General features: G+C 48.9%; 1 protein-coding gene across 5 annotated transcripts in view; it reads right to left on the bottom strand.

The window, feature by feature from the left end:
• PBX4 (PBX homeobox 4) overlaps window positions 1–16118 on the bottom strand; it is a 59128-nt gene extending 43010 nt beyond the window's left edge. For 2 of the 5 annotated variants that reach the window (XM_033200394.1, XM_033200388.1), the window contains exon 1: window positions 15886–16118. In XM_033200394.1, the coding sequence (XP_033056285.1) occupies window positions 15886–16013 (128 nt within the window). In that variant the 5' untranslated portion in view covers window positions 16014–16118. Of the gene's footprint in view, window positions 1–3013; window positions 3057–10181; window positions 10336–15885 lie in introns of those variants that run through there. The other 3 variants (XM_033200390.1, XM_033200391.1, XM_033200392.1) reach the window with 3 other exon arrangements.
• Window positions 16119–16875: the final 757 nt, after the last annotated feature.

Below are 16875 nucleotides of genomic sequence, written 5' to 3'. Positions count from 1 at the left end.
CACTCCAGCCTAGGCAACAGAGCAAGATTCCATCTCAAAAAAAAAAAAAAAAAAAAGGCCAGGCGCGGTGGCTCAAGCCTGTAATCCCAGCACTTTGGGAGGCCGAGACAGGCGGATCACGAGGTCAGGAGATCGAGACCATCCTGGCTAACACGGTGAAACCCCGTCTCTACTAAAAAATACAAAAAAAAAACTAGCCGGGCGAGGTGGCGGGCGCCTGTAGTCCCAGCCACTCGGGAGGCTGAGGCAGGAGAATGGCGAGAACCCAGGAGGCGGAGCTTGCAGTGAGTTGAGATCCAGCCACTGCACTCCAGCCTGGGCAACAGAGCGAGACTCCGTCTCAAAAAAAAAGGAATACAACTGGGGTGCAGAACTAAAATCTTTGTCTCTGAACTTCAAATATAAAATGATTATGGGGGATGAGATGAGATACGAACTTCCGAAAATCTTAAACCTGAATGTTAGTCTTTCTTATTTATTTTTATTTTTTGAGATGGAGACTCGCTCTGTTGCCCAGGCTGGAGCACAGTAGTGCAATCTTGGCTCATTGCAACCTCCACCTCCCAGGTTCAAGTGATTTTCCTGTCTCAGCCTCCTGAGTAGCTGGAACTACAGGTGCGTGCCACCACACTCGGCTACTTTTTTGTATTTTTAGTAGAGACGGGGTTTCACTGTGTTAGCCAGGATGGTCTCGATCTCCTGACCTTGTGATCCACCTGCCTCGGCCTCCCAAAGTGCTAGGATTACAGGTGTGAGCCACTGTGCCCGGCCACGTTAGTCTTTCTTATAAGGTATACAGTCATTGATCACATGAGATATTCAGCTTAAAATATTAAACATTTTCTTTCCACAGTAGCGGTATTAACATTAATTAAAATGGACTCTGGTTATAGCTCATCTTCTGGAAATTTAACTTTTTCTCTTTAAAAAAATATATTTTAATATAAAAATAGAAGAAACCTGGGGAACATGGTGAAACCTGGGGAACACGGTGAAACCCCATCTCTATAAGAAACACAAAAAATTGTCGGGCACAGTGGCTCACGCCTATAATCCCAGCACTTTGGGAGGCCGAGGCGGGCGGATCATGAGGCCAAAAGATCGAGACCATCCTGGCCAACGTGGTAAAACCCCGTCTCTACTAAAGATACAAAATTCAGCTGGGCATGGTGGCACACACCTGTAGTCCCAGCTACTCAGGAGGCTGATGCAGGAGAATCACTTGAACCTGGGAGGAGGAGGTTGCAGTGAGCTGAGATTGCACCACTGCACTCCAGCCTGGTGACAGAACAAGACTGTTTCAAATAATAATAATGGCATGTGCCTGTAGTCCCAGCTACTAGGGAGGCTGAGGTGGGAGGACTCCTTGAACTCAGGAGGTCAAGGCTATAGTGAGCTGTGATCACACCACTATATTCCAGCCTGGGTGTCAGAGTGAGACCCTGTCTCAGAAATAAATAAATAAATAAATAAAAAAAACAGAGACGGATTCTCCCTGTGTTGTCCAGACTGGTCTCAAACTCTTGGGCTCAAGTAATCCTCCCATTTTGGCCTCACAAAGTGTTAGGATTAAAGGCATGAGCTCCTGTTTCTTGCCTGGAAACTTAATTTTAACAATAAAAGGGGCCGGGCGCGTTGGCTCAAGCCTGTAATCCCAGCACTTTGGGAGGCCGAGACGGGCGGATCACGAGGTCAGGTGATCGAGACCATCCTGGTGAACACGGTGAAACCCCATCTCTACTAAAAAACAATACAAAAACTAGCCGGGCGAGGTGGCAGGCGCCTGTAGTCCCAGCTACTCGGGAGGCTGAGGCAGGAGAATGGCGTAAACCCGGGAGGTGGAGCTTGCAGTGAGCTGAGTGAGATCCGGCCACTGCACTCCAGCCTGGGCGACACAGCCAGACTCTATCTCAAAAAAAAAAAAAAAAACCATAAAAGGAAAGAAAATGAAGTTGGCTCTTCTGCTTTTGCAAAGGCTCTAAGTTTTTGTTTTTGTTTTTACCAGTTTTCTCCTTATAAAATATTTTACTTTAGATATAGTAGAAAGCACTTTTTAACACATACAAAGTAATTTCATAGTTTCTGTGGTTTATTATGAAAAGAAAACAAGTTCCCAAGCTTTGAGCATGTGCTTGAGCTAGCAGCGATCAAGCAGCTGCTGCAAATCAATGAGGTAAAGAGGACTGACTAATGAGAACTTCCCCAAGGGGATGAAATCACTTACTTGGTAGACATACCCTAAGGAAACCCCCAATGAGTCATGTCCTTGTATAATCCTTTTTCCTTGAGTTCAGGAAGTACCTGTGAGTTGCAATGTGCCAAAGGTGATGGTATCATCTCTGCCATCGTTAAGTTGTTATCTAAGACTCCACCTTAGAGGACTAGGGAGTCATCCACTGGCACCAGCTGCCATATCATGAGAGCTGGTGGCAGCAACTGCAGGCAGCCTCTAGAGCTGAGAGCAGCCTCAACTCACAGCCAGGAAGAAAGCAGGGACCTTTTTACTTCAACTGCAGGAAGTGAATTCTTCCATCAACCATGCCACACTGGGAAAGAACCCCACGCTCTGGATAGGAACATAGCCTAGCCAACACCTTGACTGCAGCCCTGTGAGACCCTGAGCAGAGGACCTAGCTAAGCTGTGCCCAGAATCCTGACCCAAGGAAACTGTGAGATAATAAATATCTGCTGTTTTAAGCTGCCAGGCTTGCGGTGATTTGTTATAAAGCAATAGAGAGCTGATAATGAGATAGACTGGAAGCCAGAGAATGGGGACTGTGGGGAGAAAAATGGGGTTGGTGCTGGTATGTCTGACAAGTATATGACACGTTATGGCCGGGTGCAGGGGCTCATGCCTGTAATCCCACACTTAGGGAGGCTGAAGCAGGTGGATCACCTGAGGTCAGGAGTTCAAAACCAGGCTGGCCACCAGCCTGGCCATCATGGTGAAACCCCGTCTCTACTAAAATTACAAAAATTAGCCAGGCATGGTGGCACACGCTTGTAATCCCACCTGGGAGGCTGAGGCAATCACTTGAAACCAGGAGGCGGAGGTTGCAGTGAGCCAAGATCGTGCCACTAAACTCCAGCCTGGGAGACACAGCAAGACTCTGTCTCAAAATAAACGAACAAACAAACAAAAACACAAAAAACACAAGTATATGACATATTCTACCAAATCCACATATCTGATTTTTTTTGTTTTTGAGACAGTCTTGCTCTGTTGCTCATGCTGGGGTGCAGTGGCATGATCTCAGTTCACTGCAACCTCTGTCTCCCAGGTTCAAGTGATTCTCGTGCCTCAGCCTCCCGAGTAGCGGTGATTACAGGTATACGCCACCACTCGTGGCTAATTTTTCTATTTTTAGTAGAGGCGGGGTTTCATCATGTTGGCCAGACTGGTCTAGAATTCCTGACTTCAAGTGATCCACCCACCTCAGCCTCCCAAAGTACTGGGATTACAGGCGTCAGCCACTGCACCGGGCCACATACCTGAGTTTTTTAAAATGCTAATATTTATGAGATAACATTCCAAAAAAAGGAAGAACAGTAAATCCTTTCAGTTGACTTCCAAGGAGTCTTCTAACCTAAACAAAAACCAAAAAAGCCCAAAACCAAAATTCTGAATATCATTTTTAAACCAATATTCAAAATCTGTAGCAAAACAATTGAGAGTCATATAGAAAATGCCAGAAAGTGAAAGCATAGAGCTTGATCCCACTTCAACCTCCTTTATTCAATATTTATGGGACAGACATTTATTGTGGAAGAATACCATATGCTGGTCCTTGTATAAGGGCTAAGGAACATGAAAATGAATAAAAACATAATCCACATTCTGGTATCTACCAACAGTATGTTTTAGCTGATAATTTTAGCTATAATTTACTTTCCCAAATTATGGAACAATCTGCTTTCCTCAGCAAGGTATCATTTTAAATTCCTTGGGAATTTGATTTAAAGATATATTCAGAGATTTCAGTCCCCATGGAATAGAAGACTACTTGAAAAAGCCTTCCCGAAAGCAACGACTCTAACACCTTAACCAAAGATAGACTAGATTATCCTTGATTATTCTCAGTTCTAGAAGGATGATTTTAGCTGACAAAAGCAGTCACCAATATTATACATCTCCTGGAGACAGATCTAGGTACAAACAAAAATTTAGAAGATATGTTCCCTGCTCTTAAGAAATAAAACTGCAGGCCAGGCTCAGTGGCTCATGCCTGTAATTCCAGCACTTTGGGAGGCCGAGGCGGGCGGATCACTTGAGGTCAGAAGTTCAAGACCAGCCTGGCCAATATGGTGATACCTCATGTCGTTACTAAAAATACAAAAATTAGCTGGGCGTGGTGGCACGTGCCTGTAATCCCAGCTACTCAGGAAGATGAGGCAGGAGAATCGCTTGAGCTTGGGAGGCAGAGGTTGCGGTGAGCCAAGATCGTGCCACTGTACTCCTGTCTGGGCAAGTAAGACCCTGTCTCAAAAAAAAAAAAAAAAAGAGAGAGAAAGAAAACTGAACTCCAGCCTGGGCAACAGAGTGAGACTGTGTCTCAAAAACAAAACAAAACAAACCAGTACAAATACCTTAGAAAAGTCAGAATACAGCCAGGCGCGGTGGCTCAAGCCTGTAATCCCAGCACTTTGGGAGGCTGAGACGGGTGGATCACAAGGTCAGGAGATTGAGACCATCCTGGCTAACACAGTGAAACCCCATCTCTACTAAAAATACAAAAAACTAGCCAGGCGAGGTGACGGGCGCCTGTAGTCCCAGCTACTCCGGAGGCTGAGGCAGGAGAATGGCGTGAACCCGGGAGGCGGAGCTTGCAGTGAGCTGAGATCTGGCCACTGCACTCCAGCCCGGGAGACAGAGCAAGACTCCGTCTCAAAAAAAAAAAAAAAAAAGGTCAGAATACTTTGCAACGTACAAAGTACTTACGCTGTACAAGTCTGGAACAAACCGCACTCTACTCCTTACCTGGCAGGGAGTTCAAGGCCATGCTTGGTAGGACAGCAGCTGAGGCAGGCAGTCACCCCCAAGTCTCCCTTCCAAGGTCACACCCACCACTCATGCCTGATGGAACCGCAATGCATGCCTTCATGCTCCACGCCTGCCTTGCATGTATGCTTGCACCAAGCCTACAATGCCACACCCACTTTCTTTGCCTAGGCAAAGCCTCAAGTCCAGATCTTGGCCGTCTCCTCAAGGCTCCTTGTCTCCCGCCTGACTTCAGCTAGACTCTGGAGTCATGCACTCTGATTGCCCATGCTCCACAAGCTCTAGTATTGCTGAAGGGCTAACTCCTCATTGCCCTCTCTGGTCCCCTTGTCACCGCACTCTCCGATGTCTGCCTCTCCAAAAAATGAATCTCTTTTCACGACTCACTGCTGCATTCCCACACCCAGCACCAGACCTGGCACAAAATACATGTTTATTGAATAGATGATATTTAATTTGTGATAATGCACTTTTAAAAGTGTCCTGTAAAGCCCGAGCCTGACTGTCTGATCTCCCATGGCACCCAATCAGCTGGGCTCTTCTGAGCAGGAAGCAAGTCAGATTTCAGTGAGTTTTGTAGGATCCCTGGGAAAAGCAGAGACAGGTGGCAGGCAGTATAGCCCCGGAGTTCAACAGAGCATGTCCAAATCTCCATCCAACTATGGTCCAGTTTTCTGGTCACTTGATTGCTTATCGAGAAACACAGTGAAGAGCCAGGTGCGGTAGCTCACACCTGTAATCCCAGCACTTAGGGAGGCTGAGGTGGGCGGATCACCTGAGGTTGGGAGTTCAACACCAGCCTGAACAACATGAAGAAATCCTGTCTCTACTAAAAATACAAAATTAGCCGGGCGTGGTGGCGCGTGCCTGGATTCCCAGGTACTTGGCAGGCTGAGGCAGAATTGCTTGAACCTGGGAGGCGGAGGTGCGGGGTGAGCAGAGATTGCGCCATTGCATTCCAGCCTGGGTAACAAGAGAGAAACTCTGTCTCTAAATAAATAAATAAATAAATAAAATTTAAAAAATAAAACCAACACAATTCAAGCCAGACAAAGTGGCTCACACTTGTAATCTCAGCACTTTGGGGAACCCAAGGCGGAATGATCATTTGAGGTCAGGAGTTCGAGACCAGCCTGCCCAACAGGGTGAAACCTCATCTCAACTAAAAATACGAAAATTAGCCCGGTGTAGTGGCACACGCTTGTAATTCTAGCTAATCAGGAGGCTGAGGCATGAGAATCACTTGAACTTGGGAGGTGGAGGTTGCAGTGAGCCAAGATTACACCACTGCACTCCAGCCTGGGTGACAGAGCAAGATTCCGTGTCAAACAACAACAAAAACCAACACAATTCAACTCTTAGGAAAAGTACACCAAAGACAGCAAGACTCCTCTGGCACTAGACCAAGTCAAGCTAAGCATGTTAACCTAAGAGCATAACTAAAGCCTGCAAACAAGATAAGAAGAAAGACTACAAGGCACGAAGTCAACTGGCATCTAATTAATCTCCTTAGGGATAGTGAAAAAGAAAATTTCAAATATGAAATCCTACTTCCCAGGTTTGGACTGACAGACTCTCTCATGCTAATGCTATCTGGCTCTGGGAAATTCCATATCATAAATTCCCTCTAGAGCCTTTGCATTCTTTGAGTGGGTGTGCAGAAGGCTGAATGCTCACTGACATGCTTTATAACTATATATGAATATAAGGTTAGAATATACATAAGTATACATACTTTATAAGTATATATGTTCTGACCTTATATTCCTTATTACAAAAGTACCAAGCCTAGGGGAACACATTTCAGGTATCAGCTCAAGCCTTGCCTCTTCAGTAAGTTTAAAGGATAGTCAAAATCACTTCATTATCTCCCCTTCATAATAGGAATTTAATCCATATCTCAGCAAAGTCAATCTGCAGAAATATTGGAGAGACTAAGAAAGTTACGCAAATCTCTACTAGTTGAGGTCATATTAGTAAAAATCAAATCAAAAAGAGAAGGCCGGGCACAGTGGCTTACACCTGTAATCCCAGCACTTTGGGAGGCCGAGGCAGGCAGATCATGAGGTCAGGAGTTGAAGACCAGCCTGGCCAACATGGTGAAACCCCGTCTCTACTAAAAATACAAAAAATAGCCGGATGCGGTGGCAGGTGCCTATAATCCCAGCTACTCAGGAGGCCGAAGCAGGGGAATGACTTGAACCCAGGGGGCGGAGGCTGCAGTGAGCCGAGATCATGCCACTGCATTCCGGCTTGGGTGAGAGATTCTGTCTCAAAAAAAAAAGAAAGAAAAGTTCAGAGATATGTTTTCTTCCTAAGAAAAGCTGTGCAGGCACTGTTGGGTTGCCTAAAACCAACTTCTAAATACAGTTTTGGTTTTAGCTATGCCATCTCACACACCACACTGCTTGCTCCTAAAACATGTATAACAGTGAGCATTCAGAATGGGTGGGATGGCTCATGACTATAGTCCCAGCATTTTGGGAGGCTGAGGCGGGAGGATAGCTTGAGCCCAGGAGTTCAAGACCAGCCTGGGCAACATAGTGAGACTCTGCATCTACAAAAAAATTTTAAGGCCGGGCACAGTGGCTCATGTCTGTAATCCCTGCACTTTGGGAGGCTGAGGCGCAGGCAGATTACCTGAGGCCAGGAGTTCTAGACCAGCCTGGCCAACATGGTGAAACCATGTCTCTACTAAAAATACAAAAATTAGCCGGGCATGGTGGTGCATACCTGTATACGCCTGTAATCCCAACTACTCGGGAGGCGAGGGTTGCAGTGAGCTGAGATCGTACCACTGTACCCCAGCGAGGGCAACAGAGCGAGACTGTCTCAAGAAAAAAGCAAAGCAAAACAAAACAAAACACCCAGGTTTGAAGAGATAGCTATATTTTCCTTCTGTAAATAAATGTATGGCAACAAAACATGTTGAGAGGGCTCACATCTGAGATGAAAAATTCCTTCTTGCTAAACACTTAAGTTCAACTGATTGCTGGGGTGATGAAAGGGGTGACTCGCACATTGAGAGTGGGCAGGATCAGAAAGATTTGCAAAAGCCTCACAGGATCAGTTGATCAGAAGAGACAATCTGCTTCCCAGCCCAGGCTGGTATTCTACCAGGCTGCAGGGTTTACTGTGAGGAGCCGTATTTTCTCCAGAGCGGGGGGATGTGGCCCATTTGAGGATGGAAGATTGTTGTCTGCACTTGAGTGAACTTTAAGGCTTTGAGTTCATCTAAAGGCTAGGTCCAAAGAAATGAGGGAGATTTGAAGCTTCCAAAGTCTCAAAATAAAAGCCCCAGGGGTCATCCCAACTCAGAAAGAGGCCAGAAACCAGGAACCAGTTACCTAACACCTGTGTTATCAAACATGAATAATGCCCCCCACCACACCATTTAGTTTCTTTTTTTTTTTTTGTTCATGAGAGTTGTTTATTTTTATCAATTTCTATTTATGTTTGAATTTTTTTTTTTTTATTATACTTTAAGTTCTAGGGTACATGTGCATAACGTGCAGGTTTGTTACATATGTATACTTGTGCCATGTTGGTGTGCTGCACCCATCAACTCGTCAGCACCCATCAATTCGTCATTTATATCAGGTATAACTCCCAATGCAATCCCTCCCCCCTCCCCCCCTCGTTTCTTTTTTTTTCTCTGTCGTCCAGGCTGGAGTGCAGTGGCACGATCTCGGCTCACTGCAACCTCCGTCTCTCGGGTTCAAGCGATTCTCCTGCCTCAGCCTCCCCAGTAGTTGGCACATACTACAGGCGGGCATCACCACACCCAGCTAATTTTTGTATTTTTAGTAGAGACAGGGTTTCTCCATGTTGCCCAGGCTGGTCTCGAACTCCTGAGCTCAGGTGATCCTCCTGCCTCAGCTTCCCAAAGTGCTGGAATTATAGGCATGAGCCACTGCACCCAGCCTAATTTCTTAGCCTTAAATCAAAAAGAGCTGTCTTTGAAAATAGTAAAGAAGTAACTGGCGGCCGGGCGCGGTGGCTCAAGCCTGTAATCCCAGCACTTTGGGAGGCCGAGACGGGCGGATCACGAGGTCAGGAGATCGAGACCATCCTGGCTAACAGGGTGAAACCCCGTCTCTACTAAAAATACAAAAAACTAGCCGGGCGAGGTGGCGGGCGCCTGTAGTCCCAGCTACTCCGGAGGCTGAGGCAGGAGAATGGCGTAAAACCCGGGAGGCGGAGCTTGCAGTGAGCTGAGATCCGGCCACTGCACTCCAGCCCGGGCGAAAGAGCAAGACTCCGTCTCAAAAAAAAAAAAAAAAAAAAAAAGAAGTAACTGGCTGGCCAGGTGCGGTGGCTCATGCCTGTAATCCCAGCACTTTGGGAGGCCGAGGCAGGCGGATCACCTGAGGTCAGGAGTTTGAGACCAGCCTGGCCAACATGGGGAAACCCTGTCTCTACTAAAAAAAATACAAAAATTAGCCGATGAAACCCCGTCTCTACTAAAAAAATACAAAAAGTAGCCAGGTGTGGTGGTGGGCGCCTGTAATCTTAGCTACTCAGGAGGCTGAAGCAGGAGAATCTCTTGAACCCAGGAGGCGGAAGTTGCAGTGAGCTGAGATCACGCCACTGCACTCCAGCCTGGTCGACAGAGGGAGACTTCATCTGAAAAAAAAAAAGGAAGTAACTGGCTGCATTCCATTCTAAATCTAAAGCCTATCTAGGGAAACTAGAATCTCAGGAGATTGCTACAAGGAAAATGCAGCAGCCTTGAGGCTGCGCTGGGCCCGAGGAAGGCCACATCTGAGCAGAGTTCACCCCTTAAGCAGTAATATCCCAGTCTGGAAAGTACAAAAGTAGCTTCCAGGACACACCCAAAGCTCTGCCTCTGTGGTGACATTCCTGGGTGTGTCAAATCCATCTTCCCCCTTTCCCAACTCCTACTAATCCCTCTAGAATCTCCTCAGTGTCATGAAACTGTCCTGAATGCAAGGTGTTAGGCATTGATCCTGGCTCTGGGAACACAAAGTATAATAAAGCCACTGCTCTCCGACTAGCCTAACAGACAGGGCATCACGGAAGGCACCCTCTCCGGGCACAGCTCTTCTGTGCTAGGAATTACCTCTACACAGCACACTCCTGTTATAACAATTATTTACAAATTGGTCTCCCACACACCCTACTTCTCAATGAGCTCCAAGAAGGCAGAGAACATCTTAGCCATCTTGTTTCTCTAGCACCTGGTACAATGCTCCAAAAAGAATAAAAATACTGGTTCACGTCTGTCATTCCAGCACTTTGGGAGGCCGAGGTGGGCGGATCACTTGAGGTCAGGTGTTCAAGACCAGCCTGGACAACATGGTGAAACTCCAACTCTACAAAAAATACAAAAATTTAGCCAGCCGTTGGTGGTTTGAGGCCGTAGTCCCAGCAACTTGGGAGACTGAGGCTAGAGAATCACTTGAACCTGGGAAGCAGAGGTTTCAGTGAGCTGAGATTGCACCACAGCACTCCAGCCTAGGTGACAGAATAAGACCCTGTCTCAAAAAAAAAAAAAAAAAAAAAAAAACCACGGCTGGACACAGTGGCTCACGCCTATATTCCCAGCACTTTGAGAGGCCAAGGCAGGCAGATCATCTGAGGTAGGGAGTTCGACACCAGCCTGGCCAATATGGTGAAACCCCGTCTCTACTTAAAATACGAAAAATTAGCTGGGTGTGGCGGTGCACACCTGTAATCCCAGCTACTCGGGAAACTGAGACGGGAGAATCACTTGAACCCAGGAGGCGGAGGTTGCTCACTAGCCGAGATCGTGCCACTGCACTCCAGCCTGGACAACAGAGTGTGAGACTCCGTTTCAAAACAAAACAAAACAAAACACACACACACACACAAAAACAGCCAAACAAACAAAAACAAACAAACAAAAAACCACAATGAAAACAGTTGGAAATAGTTTTCATTGAAAACAAGCGCAGTGGCTCACGTCTGAAATTCTCGACTTTTGGGAGGTTGAGGTGGGAGGATTTCTTGAACTCAGGAGTTTGAGACCAGCCTGGCCAACATAGGGAGACCTAAAAACATAGAAAGATTAGGCCGGGCGCGGTGGCTCAAGCCTGTAATCCCAGCACTTTGGGAGGCCGAGACGGGTGGATCACGAGGTCAGGAGATCGAGACCATCCTGGCTAACACGGTGAAACCCCGTCTCTACTAAAAATACAAAAAACTAGCCGGGCGAGGTGGCGGGTGCCTGTAGTCCCAGCTAATCCGGAGGCTGAGACAGGAGAATGGCGTAAACCCGGGAGGCGGAGCTTGCAGTGAGCTGAGATCCGGCCACTGCACTCCAGCCTGGGTGGCAGAGCAAGACTCCGTCTCAAAAAAAAAAAAAAAAAAAAGAAAGATTAGTCCAGGCATGGTGGCTCATGACTGTAATCCTAGCACTTTGGGAGGCCGAGGTTGGTGGATCATTTGAGGTCAGGAGTTCAAGACCAGCCTGGCCAACAAGGTGAAACTCCGTCTCTACTAAAAATACAAAAAAAATTAGCTGGGCAGTAGTGGCACATGCCTGTAATCCCAGCTACTCGGGAGGCTGAGGCGGGAGAATTGCTTGAGCCTGGGAGGCAGAGGCTGCAATGAGCTGAGACTGTACCACTGCACTCCAGTCTGGGTGACAGAGTGAGATCCCATCTCAAAAAAAAAAAAAAGAAAGAAAGAAAAATTAGCCAGGCGTGGTGGCACAGGCCTGTGGTTGCAGCTACTCAAGAAGCTGAGGTGTGAAGATTGCTTGGGCCCAGAAGGTTGAAGCTGCAGTGAGCCAGGATCCTACTATTGCACTCTAGCCTGGGTGACAGAGCGCAACCTTGTATCAAAAAAAAAAAAAAAAGGCAAAGAAATAGTTGTATGGTGACAAGGACTCTAACTTCTGAAATAGAGCATCTGAAACTACAGAAAGAGTCAACATTCCCTGAGAAGCAAAGGAAAGAAAGTACCCGGCTCAGTACCCAGATATTGTAAAGGTCTGATAAATATTGGTCAAATTTGTTAAAAATTCACTGAAGAACAGGCCAGGCACAGTAGTTCACGCCTGTAATCCCAGCATTTTGGGAGGCTGAGACGGGCAGATCACCTAAGGTAGGAATTTGTGACCAGCCTGGCCAACATGGTGAAACCCCGTCTCTACTAAAAATACAAAATTAGGCCGGGCGCGGTGGCTCAAGCCTGTAATCCCAGCACTTTGGGAGGCCGAGACGGGCGGATCACGAGGTCGGGAGATCGAGACCATCCTGGCTGACACGGTGAAACCCCGTCTCTACTAAAAAAATACAAAAATCTAGCCGGGCGAGGTGGCGGGCGCCTGTAGTCCCAGCTACTGCGGAGGCTGAGGCAGGAGAATGGCGTAAACCCGGGAGGCGGAGCTTGCAGTGAGCTGAGATCCGGCCACTGCACTCCAGCCCGGGCTACAGAGCGAGACTCCGTCTCAAAAACTCCAGCCCGGGCTACAGAGCGAGACTCCGTCTCAAAAAAAAAAAAAAAAAAAAAAAAGTCAAAATTAGCCGGGCGCGGTGGCTCACGCCTGTAATCTCAGCTTTGGGAGGCCGAGGCGGGCGGATCATGAGATCAGGAGATCCAGACCATCCTGGCTGACACAGTGAAACCCCATCCCTAATAAAAAAAAAAAAAAAAAAAAAATTAGCCGGGTGTGGTGGCAGGCACCTGTAGTCCCAGCTACTCGGGAGGCTGAGGCAGGAGAATGGCGTGAACCCAGGAGGTGGAGCTTGCAGTGAGCCGAGATCACGCCACTGCACTCCAGCCTGGGCGACACAGCAAGACTCCGTCTCAAAAAAAAAAAAAAAAAAAATTCCAAATTAGCCAGGCATGGGGGCACGTGCCTGTAATCCCAGCTACTCAGGAAGCTGAGGGAGGAGACTTGCTTGAACCCGGGAGGCAGAGGTTGCAGTGAGCCAAGATTGCGCCACGGCACTCCAGCCTGGGCAACAGTGTGAGAGTCCGTTACACACACACAAAATGCATTGAAGAACAAATGCAAGCATTATCCACGTTTTACTCTACCTCTTCCTTCCTAGTACTGCTCTTTACCTGGCTTTGTAACCCCTCCCCACTACAGGGCTCTAGTGGGTACAGAGTCCACACCACCAGACCCTAGTTCCATACTCAGAGACCGTCCTTCACCTTACAACAGTCCCCATTCAACAAGGCCTCATCCTCCAGAAGGACTTCAGTCCTTTCCTTTCCTTTTCTCTAATAAATCAGTGCAGGACCCAGACACAGTGGGCTGCCTTGTGAAGCAGATTCTACAGATCCTGGCTGGCTGACAAGCGGTGAGTGGAGGTAAACAGGATGGGAGGTATTAAAACGCCTTTATTTTTTCCCATTGCAACTGGAATAAATAGTCCAAACTCCCTACTGATTGTTACCCAGATGACAAAAACAAAACTCTTTTTTTATTGAGACAGAGTCTCACTCTGTCGCCCAGGTTGGAGTGCAGGGGCGCTTGAACCCAGGCGCCTCCTGGGTTCAAATGATTCTCCTGCCTCAGCTTCCCAAGTAGCTGGGACCATAGACATGCACCATCATGCCCGGCAAATTTTTGTGTTTTTTTTGTTTTTTTTTTTGAGACGGAGTCTCGCTCTGTCACCCAGGCTGGAGTGCAGTGGCCGGATCTCAGCTCACTACAAGCTCCGCCTCCCGGGTTTACGCCATTCTCCTGCCTCAGCCTCCTGAGTAGCTGGGACTACAGGCGCCCGCCACCTCGCCCAGCTAGTTTTTTTGGTATTTTTTAGTAGAGATGGGGTTTCACCGTGTTAGCCAGGATGGTATCGATCTCCTGACCTCGTGATCCGCCCGTCTCAGCCTCCCAAAGTGCTGGGATTACAGGCTTGAGCCACTGCATCCAGCAAATTTTCGTATTTTTAGTAGAGATGGGGTTTTGCCATGTTGGCCAGGCTGGTCTCGAACTCTTGACCTCAGGTGATCTGCCTACCTTGGCCTCCCAAAGTGCAAGGATTACAGGCATCAGTCACTATGCCTGGCTGAAAAAACAAAACTCTTTACTGAGACTCGTAGGCCCCATGTAATTGGGTTCCAGCCTCCCTTTATTATTACTATTTTTTTTTTTGTTCAGATAGAATCTTGCTCTGTCGCCCAGGCTGGAGTGCAGTGGTGTGATCTCGGCTCACTGCAGCCTTCGCCTCCCAGGTTCTAGTGATTCTCCCGCCTCAGCCTCCCAGGTAGTTGGGATTATAGTTGTGCACCACTATGCCTGGCTAATTTTTGTATTTTTAGTAGAGACTGGGTTTCACCATGTTGGCCAGGCTGGTCTTGAACCCCTGACCTCGTGATCCACCCGCCTCGGCGTCCCAAACTGTTGGGATTACAGGCGTGAGCCACTGTACTTGGCCCCAGCCTCCCTTTAAACTCAACTCCTTCCCTCCCTGGCTAGGAACTTTCTCTTCCAAGCCAGGCTCCGCTTTTTACAACCTCTTTCCCACCTCAGGGCCTCTGAAGGTGCTGTCCTCTCCACAGATGTTCTTCTCCACCTGGCTTCCCACAGCATGCAACCCCTACCCCTACAGCTTTTATTGCCATTTATTTTATTTTTTTCTTTTCTCAGATTGGTGCAGGGAGGTGTCACTATGTTGCCCAGGCTGGTCTCAAACTCCTGGACTCAAGTGATCCTCCCACTGGTAGGCAGCTGGGATTACCTACCCATGCCTGGCTTATACTTTTTTGCTTTTGTTTGAGATATTGTCTAGCTCTGTCACCCCGGCTGGAGTGCAATGCCTTGATTCGGCTCACTGCAGCCTCAGCCTCCTAAGTAGCTGGGACTACAGGCTTGTGTCACACCTAACTAATTTTTTAGTTTTATTTTTGGTAGAGACGAGGTCTTACTACATGGTTCAGGTTGGTCTCGAACTCCTGAGCTCAAGGAATCCTCCTGCCTCAGCCTCCTAAAGTGCTGTGATTACAGATGTGAGCCACTCCACCCAGTCCGTATTTTTTGCTATTTACTTTCCTTCCCCTAAATCATGAACTCGAGAGCAGGGACTGTCAGCACCCGGTTCCCTACGCAGTTACTGTAAGGATTCAATAAAAATTTGCTGAATTCATTAAAAAGAAAATAGGTCTTCCATCTCCACCCACTCCACTAACCCTTTTCCCAAAAGTTCTGGATGGTTCCCACACCAAGTTACCCCAATTCAATTCTTCAATCTCCTGCAGAGACATTCCTGAGTCCCATTCCCCACCACTCACTCTCCATCATCTGTCCTGGAAACTTCCCACCCACAGGCCGGGCTCGGTGGCTGGGGCCTGTAATCCCAGCACTTTGGGAGGCCAAAGCGGCATAACTGCTTGAGCCCAGGAGTTCAAGCAACTATAGTGAGACCCCCTGTCTCTACAAAATATACAAAAAAATTAGCCAGGCGTGGTGGCACGTGCTCCTGTGGTCCCAGCTACTCGGGAGGCTGAGGCAGGAGGATCAACTGAGCCGGGGAGGTGGAGGCTGCAGTGAGCCATGATCACGCCACTGCACTCTAGCCTGGGCGACAGAGCGAGACCGTGTCAAACAACAACAAAAAACTTCCCACCTGCAGAACTCCCATTAACGTACCCATTTAGTCATTCGCTCGTCAAAAGTACCGTACGTACCCATTTCTCAGCCCTACTCCCCAAACCCAACATTCTCACCCCAAGATGAACTGCTGAAAATCCTTCACGCCACTGCTCAGCCCCGTAAGGCCCGTCCAGCCCGTTCCGTTTGAACCCCATACATCCTTTCGTCCTCGGGCCCCCCTCCAGCCCTCCTCAAGCGTCCCTCGTCAGTCTGCCCTCCCCGCCCTGTCCCCTCTGCCCGCCACCCTCACTGCCACGACCCTGCGTGGCCCCGCCGAGCCCGCGGGCAGCACCTGGCCTGCGCCTCGTCCAGGCTTTGGTCGGTGACGGCCATGATCTGCTGCAGGACGTCACTCGTGTCGGGCCGCCCCGGGCGGCGCGGGGCGGGGGGCGATGGCGCGGAGCGCTGCGTGGCGGCCATGAGCGGCAGGACCAGGCGGGCGCTGTGAAAGAGCCGTCGAGCCTGGAGCACTAGCACGCGAGCCGCAGCCAACCGCCGCTGTCTGAGCTCCACGCCAGCCAGCGCTCGCGCCTAACCCACGCCCACCGCCGCTGCCGCCAGCCAACCCGTGTATTGCACTGCCCACAGACACGCCCCTTCAACGCCGTCAGCCAACCGGCGCCACGCACCGCCCCGGGAGACGCTCCGAACTTCCCTCTCCCCGGGCTTGGACTCGGTTAGGGGTTGCCGAGGCAACGGCACTTCTCACAAGTGCCCTCCTCCAGCCTGAGAGAGGGCAGCGCTGGCTCCGCTCCAGCCAGAGGCCCCCATTCCTCACATCTCCCGCGGTGCACGCCTCCTTCAGCTCCACTCACATCTCCTCAGAGTTCCTGCTCCTCCTCAAAGCCCTCGGTCCTCAAGAGACCCTAACTCCCCAGAGCACCCCAACTCTTCCTTCAAGCCACCCCCTCCTCCTCAGAACCCCACACCTCTTATAGCTTGATCAACAGCCCCCATTCATTTCCAGAAGCCCCAAGCCCCAGACCCCTGCTCAGTCCCCCTAATGCTCCCTGCAGCCTCAGCCCCATCAGGTGGGCCACTGGGACCCCTGGCTCTTCCTCTAGAGCTTTCCACGCCCCCTTCACCCGGCCAAGGGGGAGCGCAGGTGTGCATGGTTGATGGTAACAAGGAGGTCAGAACGCAGCGCTTTTCTCCACTGAAGAAATCAATTCCAGTCACCTTTCAAGGTCCAGCTAAAGAGTGACCTCACTTGTTTATTCATCTTCGCAGTCTACAGTTCTGGGCATAGAAAATGCTACCACGTGGTTACCGAATGAAAGAG

This window comes from Trachypithecus francoisi, unplaced genomic scaffold (assembly GCF_009764315.1).
Source record: "Trachypithecus francoisi isolate TF-2019V2 unplaced genomic scaffold, Tfra_2.0 Lachesis_group5, whole genome shotgun sequence".
NCBI classification, from domain to species: domain Eukaryota; kingdom Metazoa; phylum Chordata; class Mammalia; order Primates; family Cercopithecidae; genus Trachypithecus; species Trachypithecus francoisi.
Note: the sequence above shows the minus strand (reverse complement) of the source record. Positions and strands in the feature narration are given on the sequence as shown.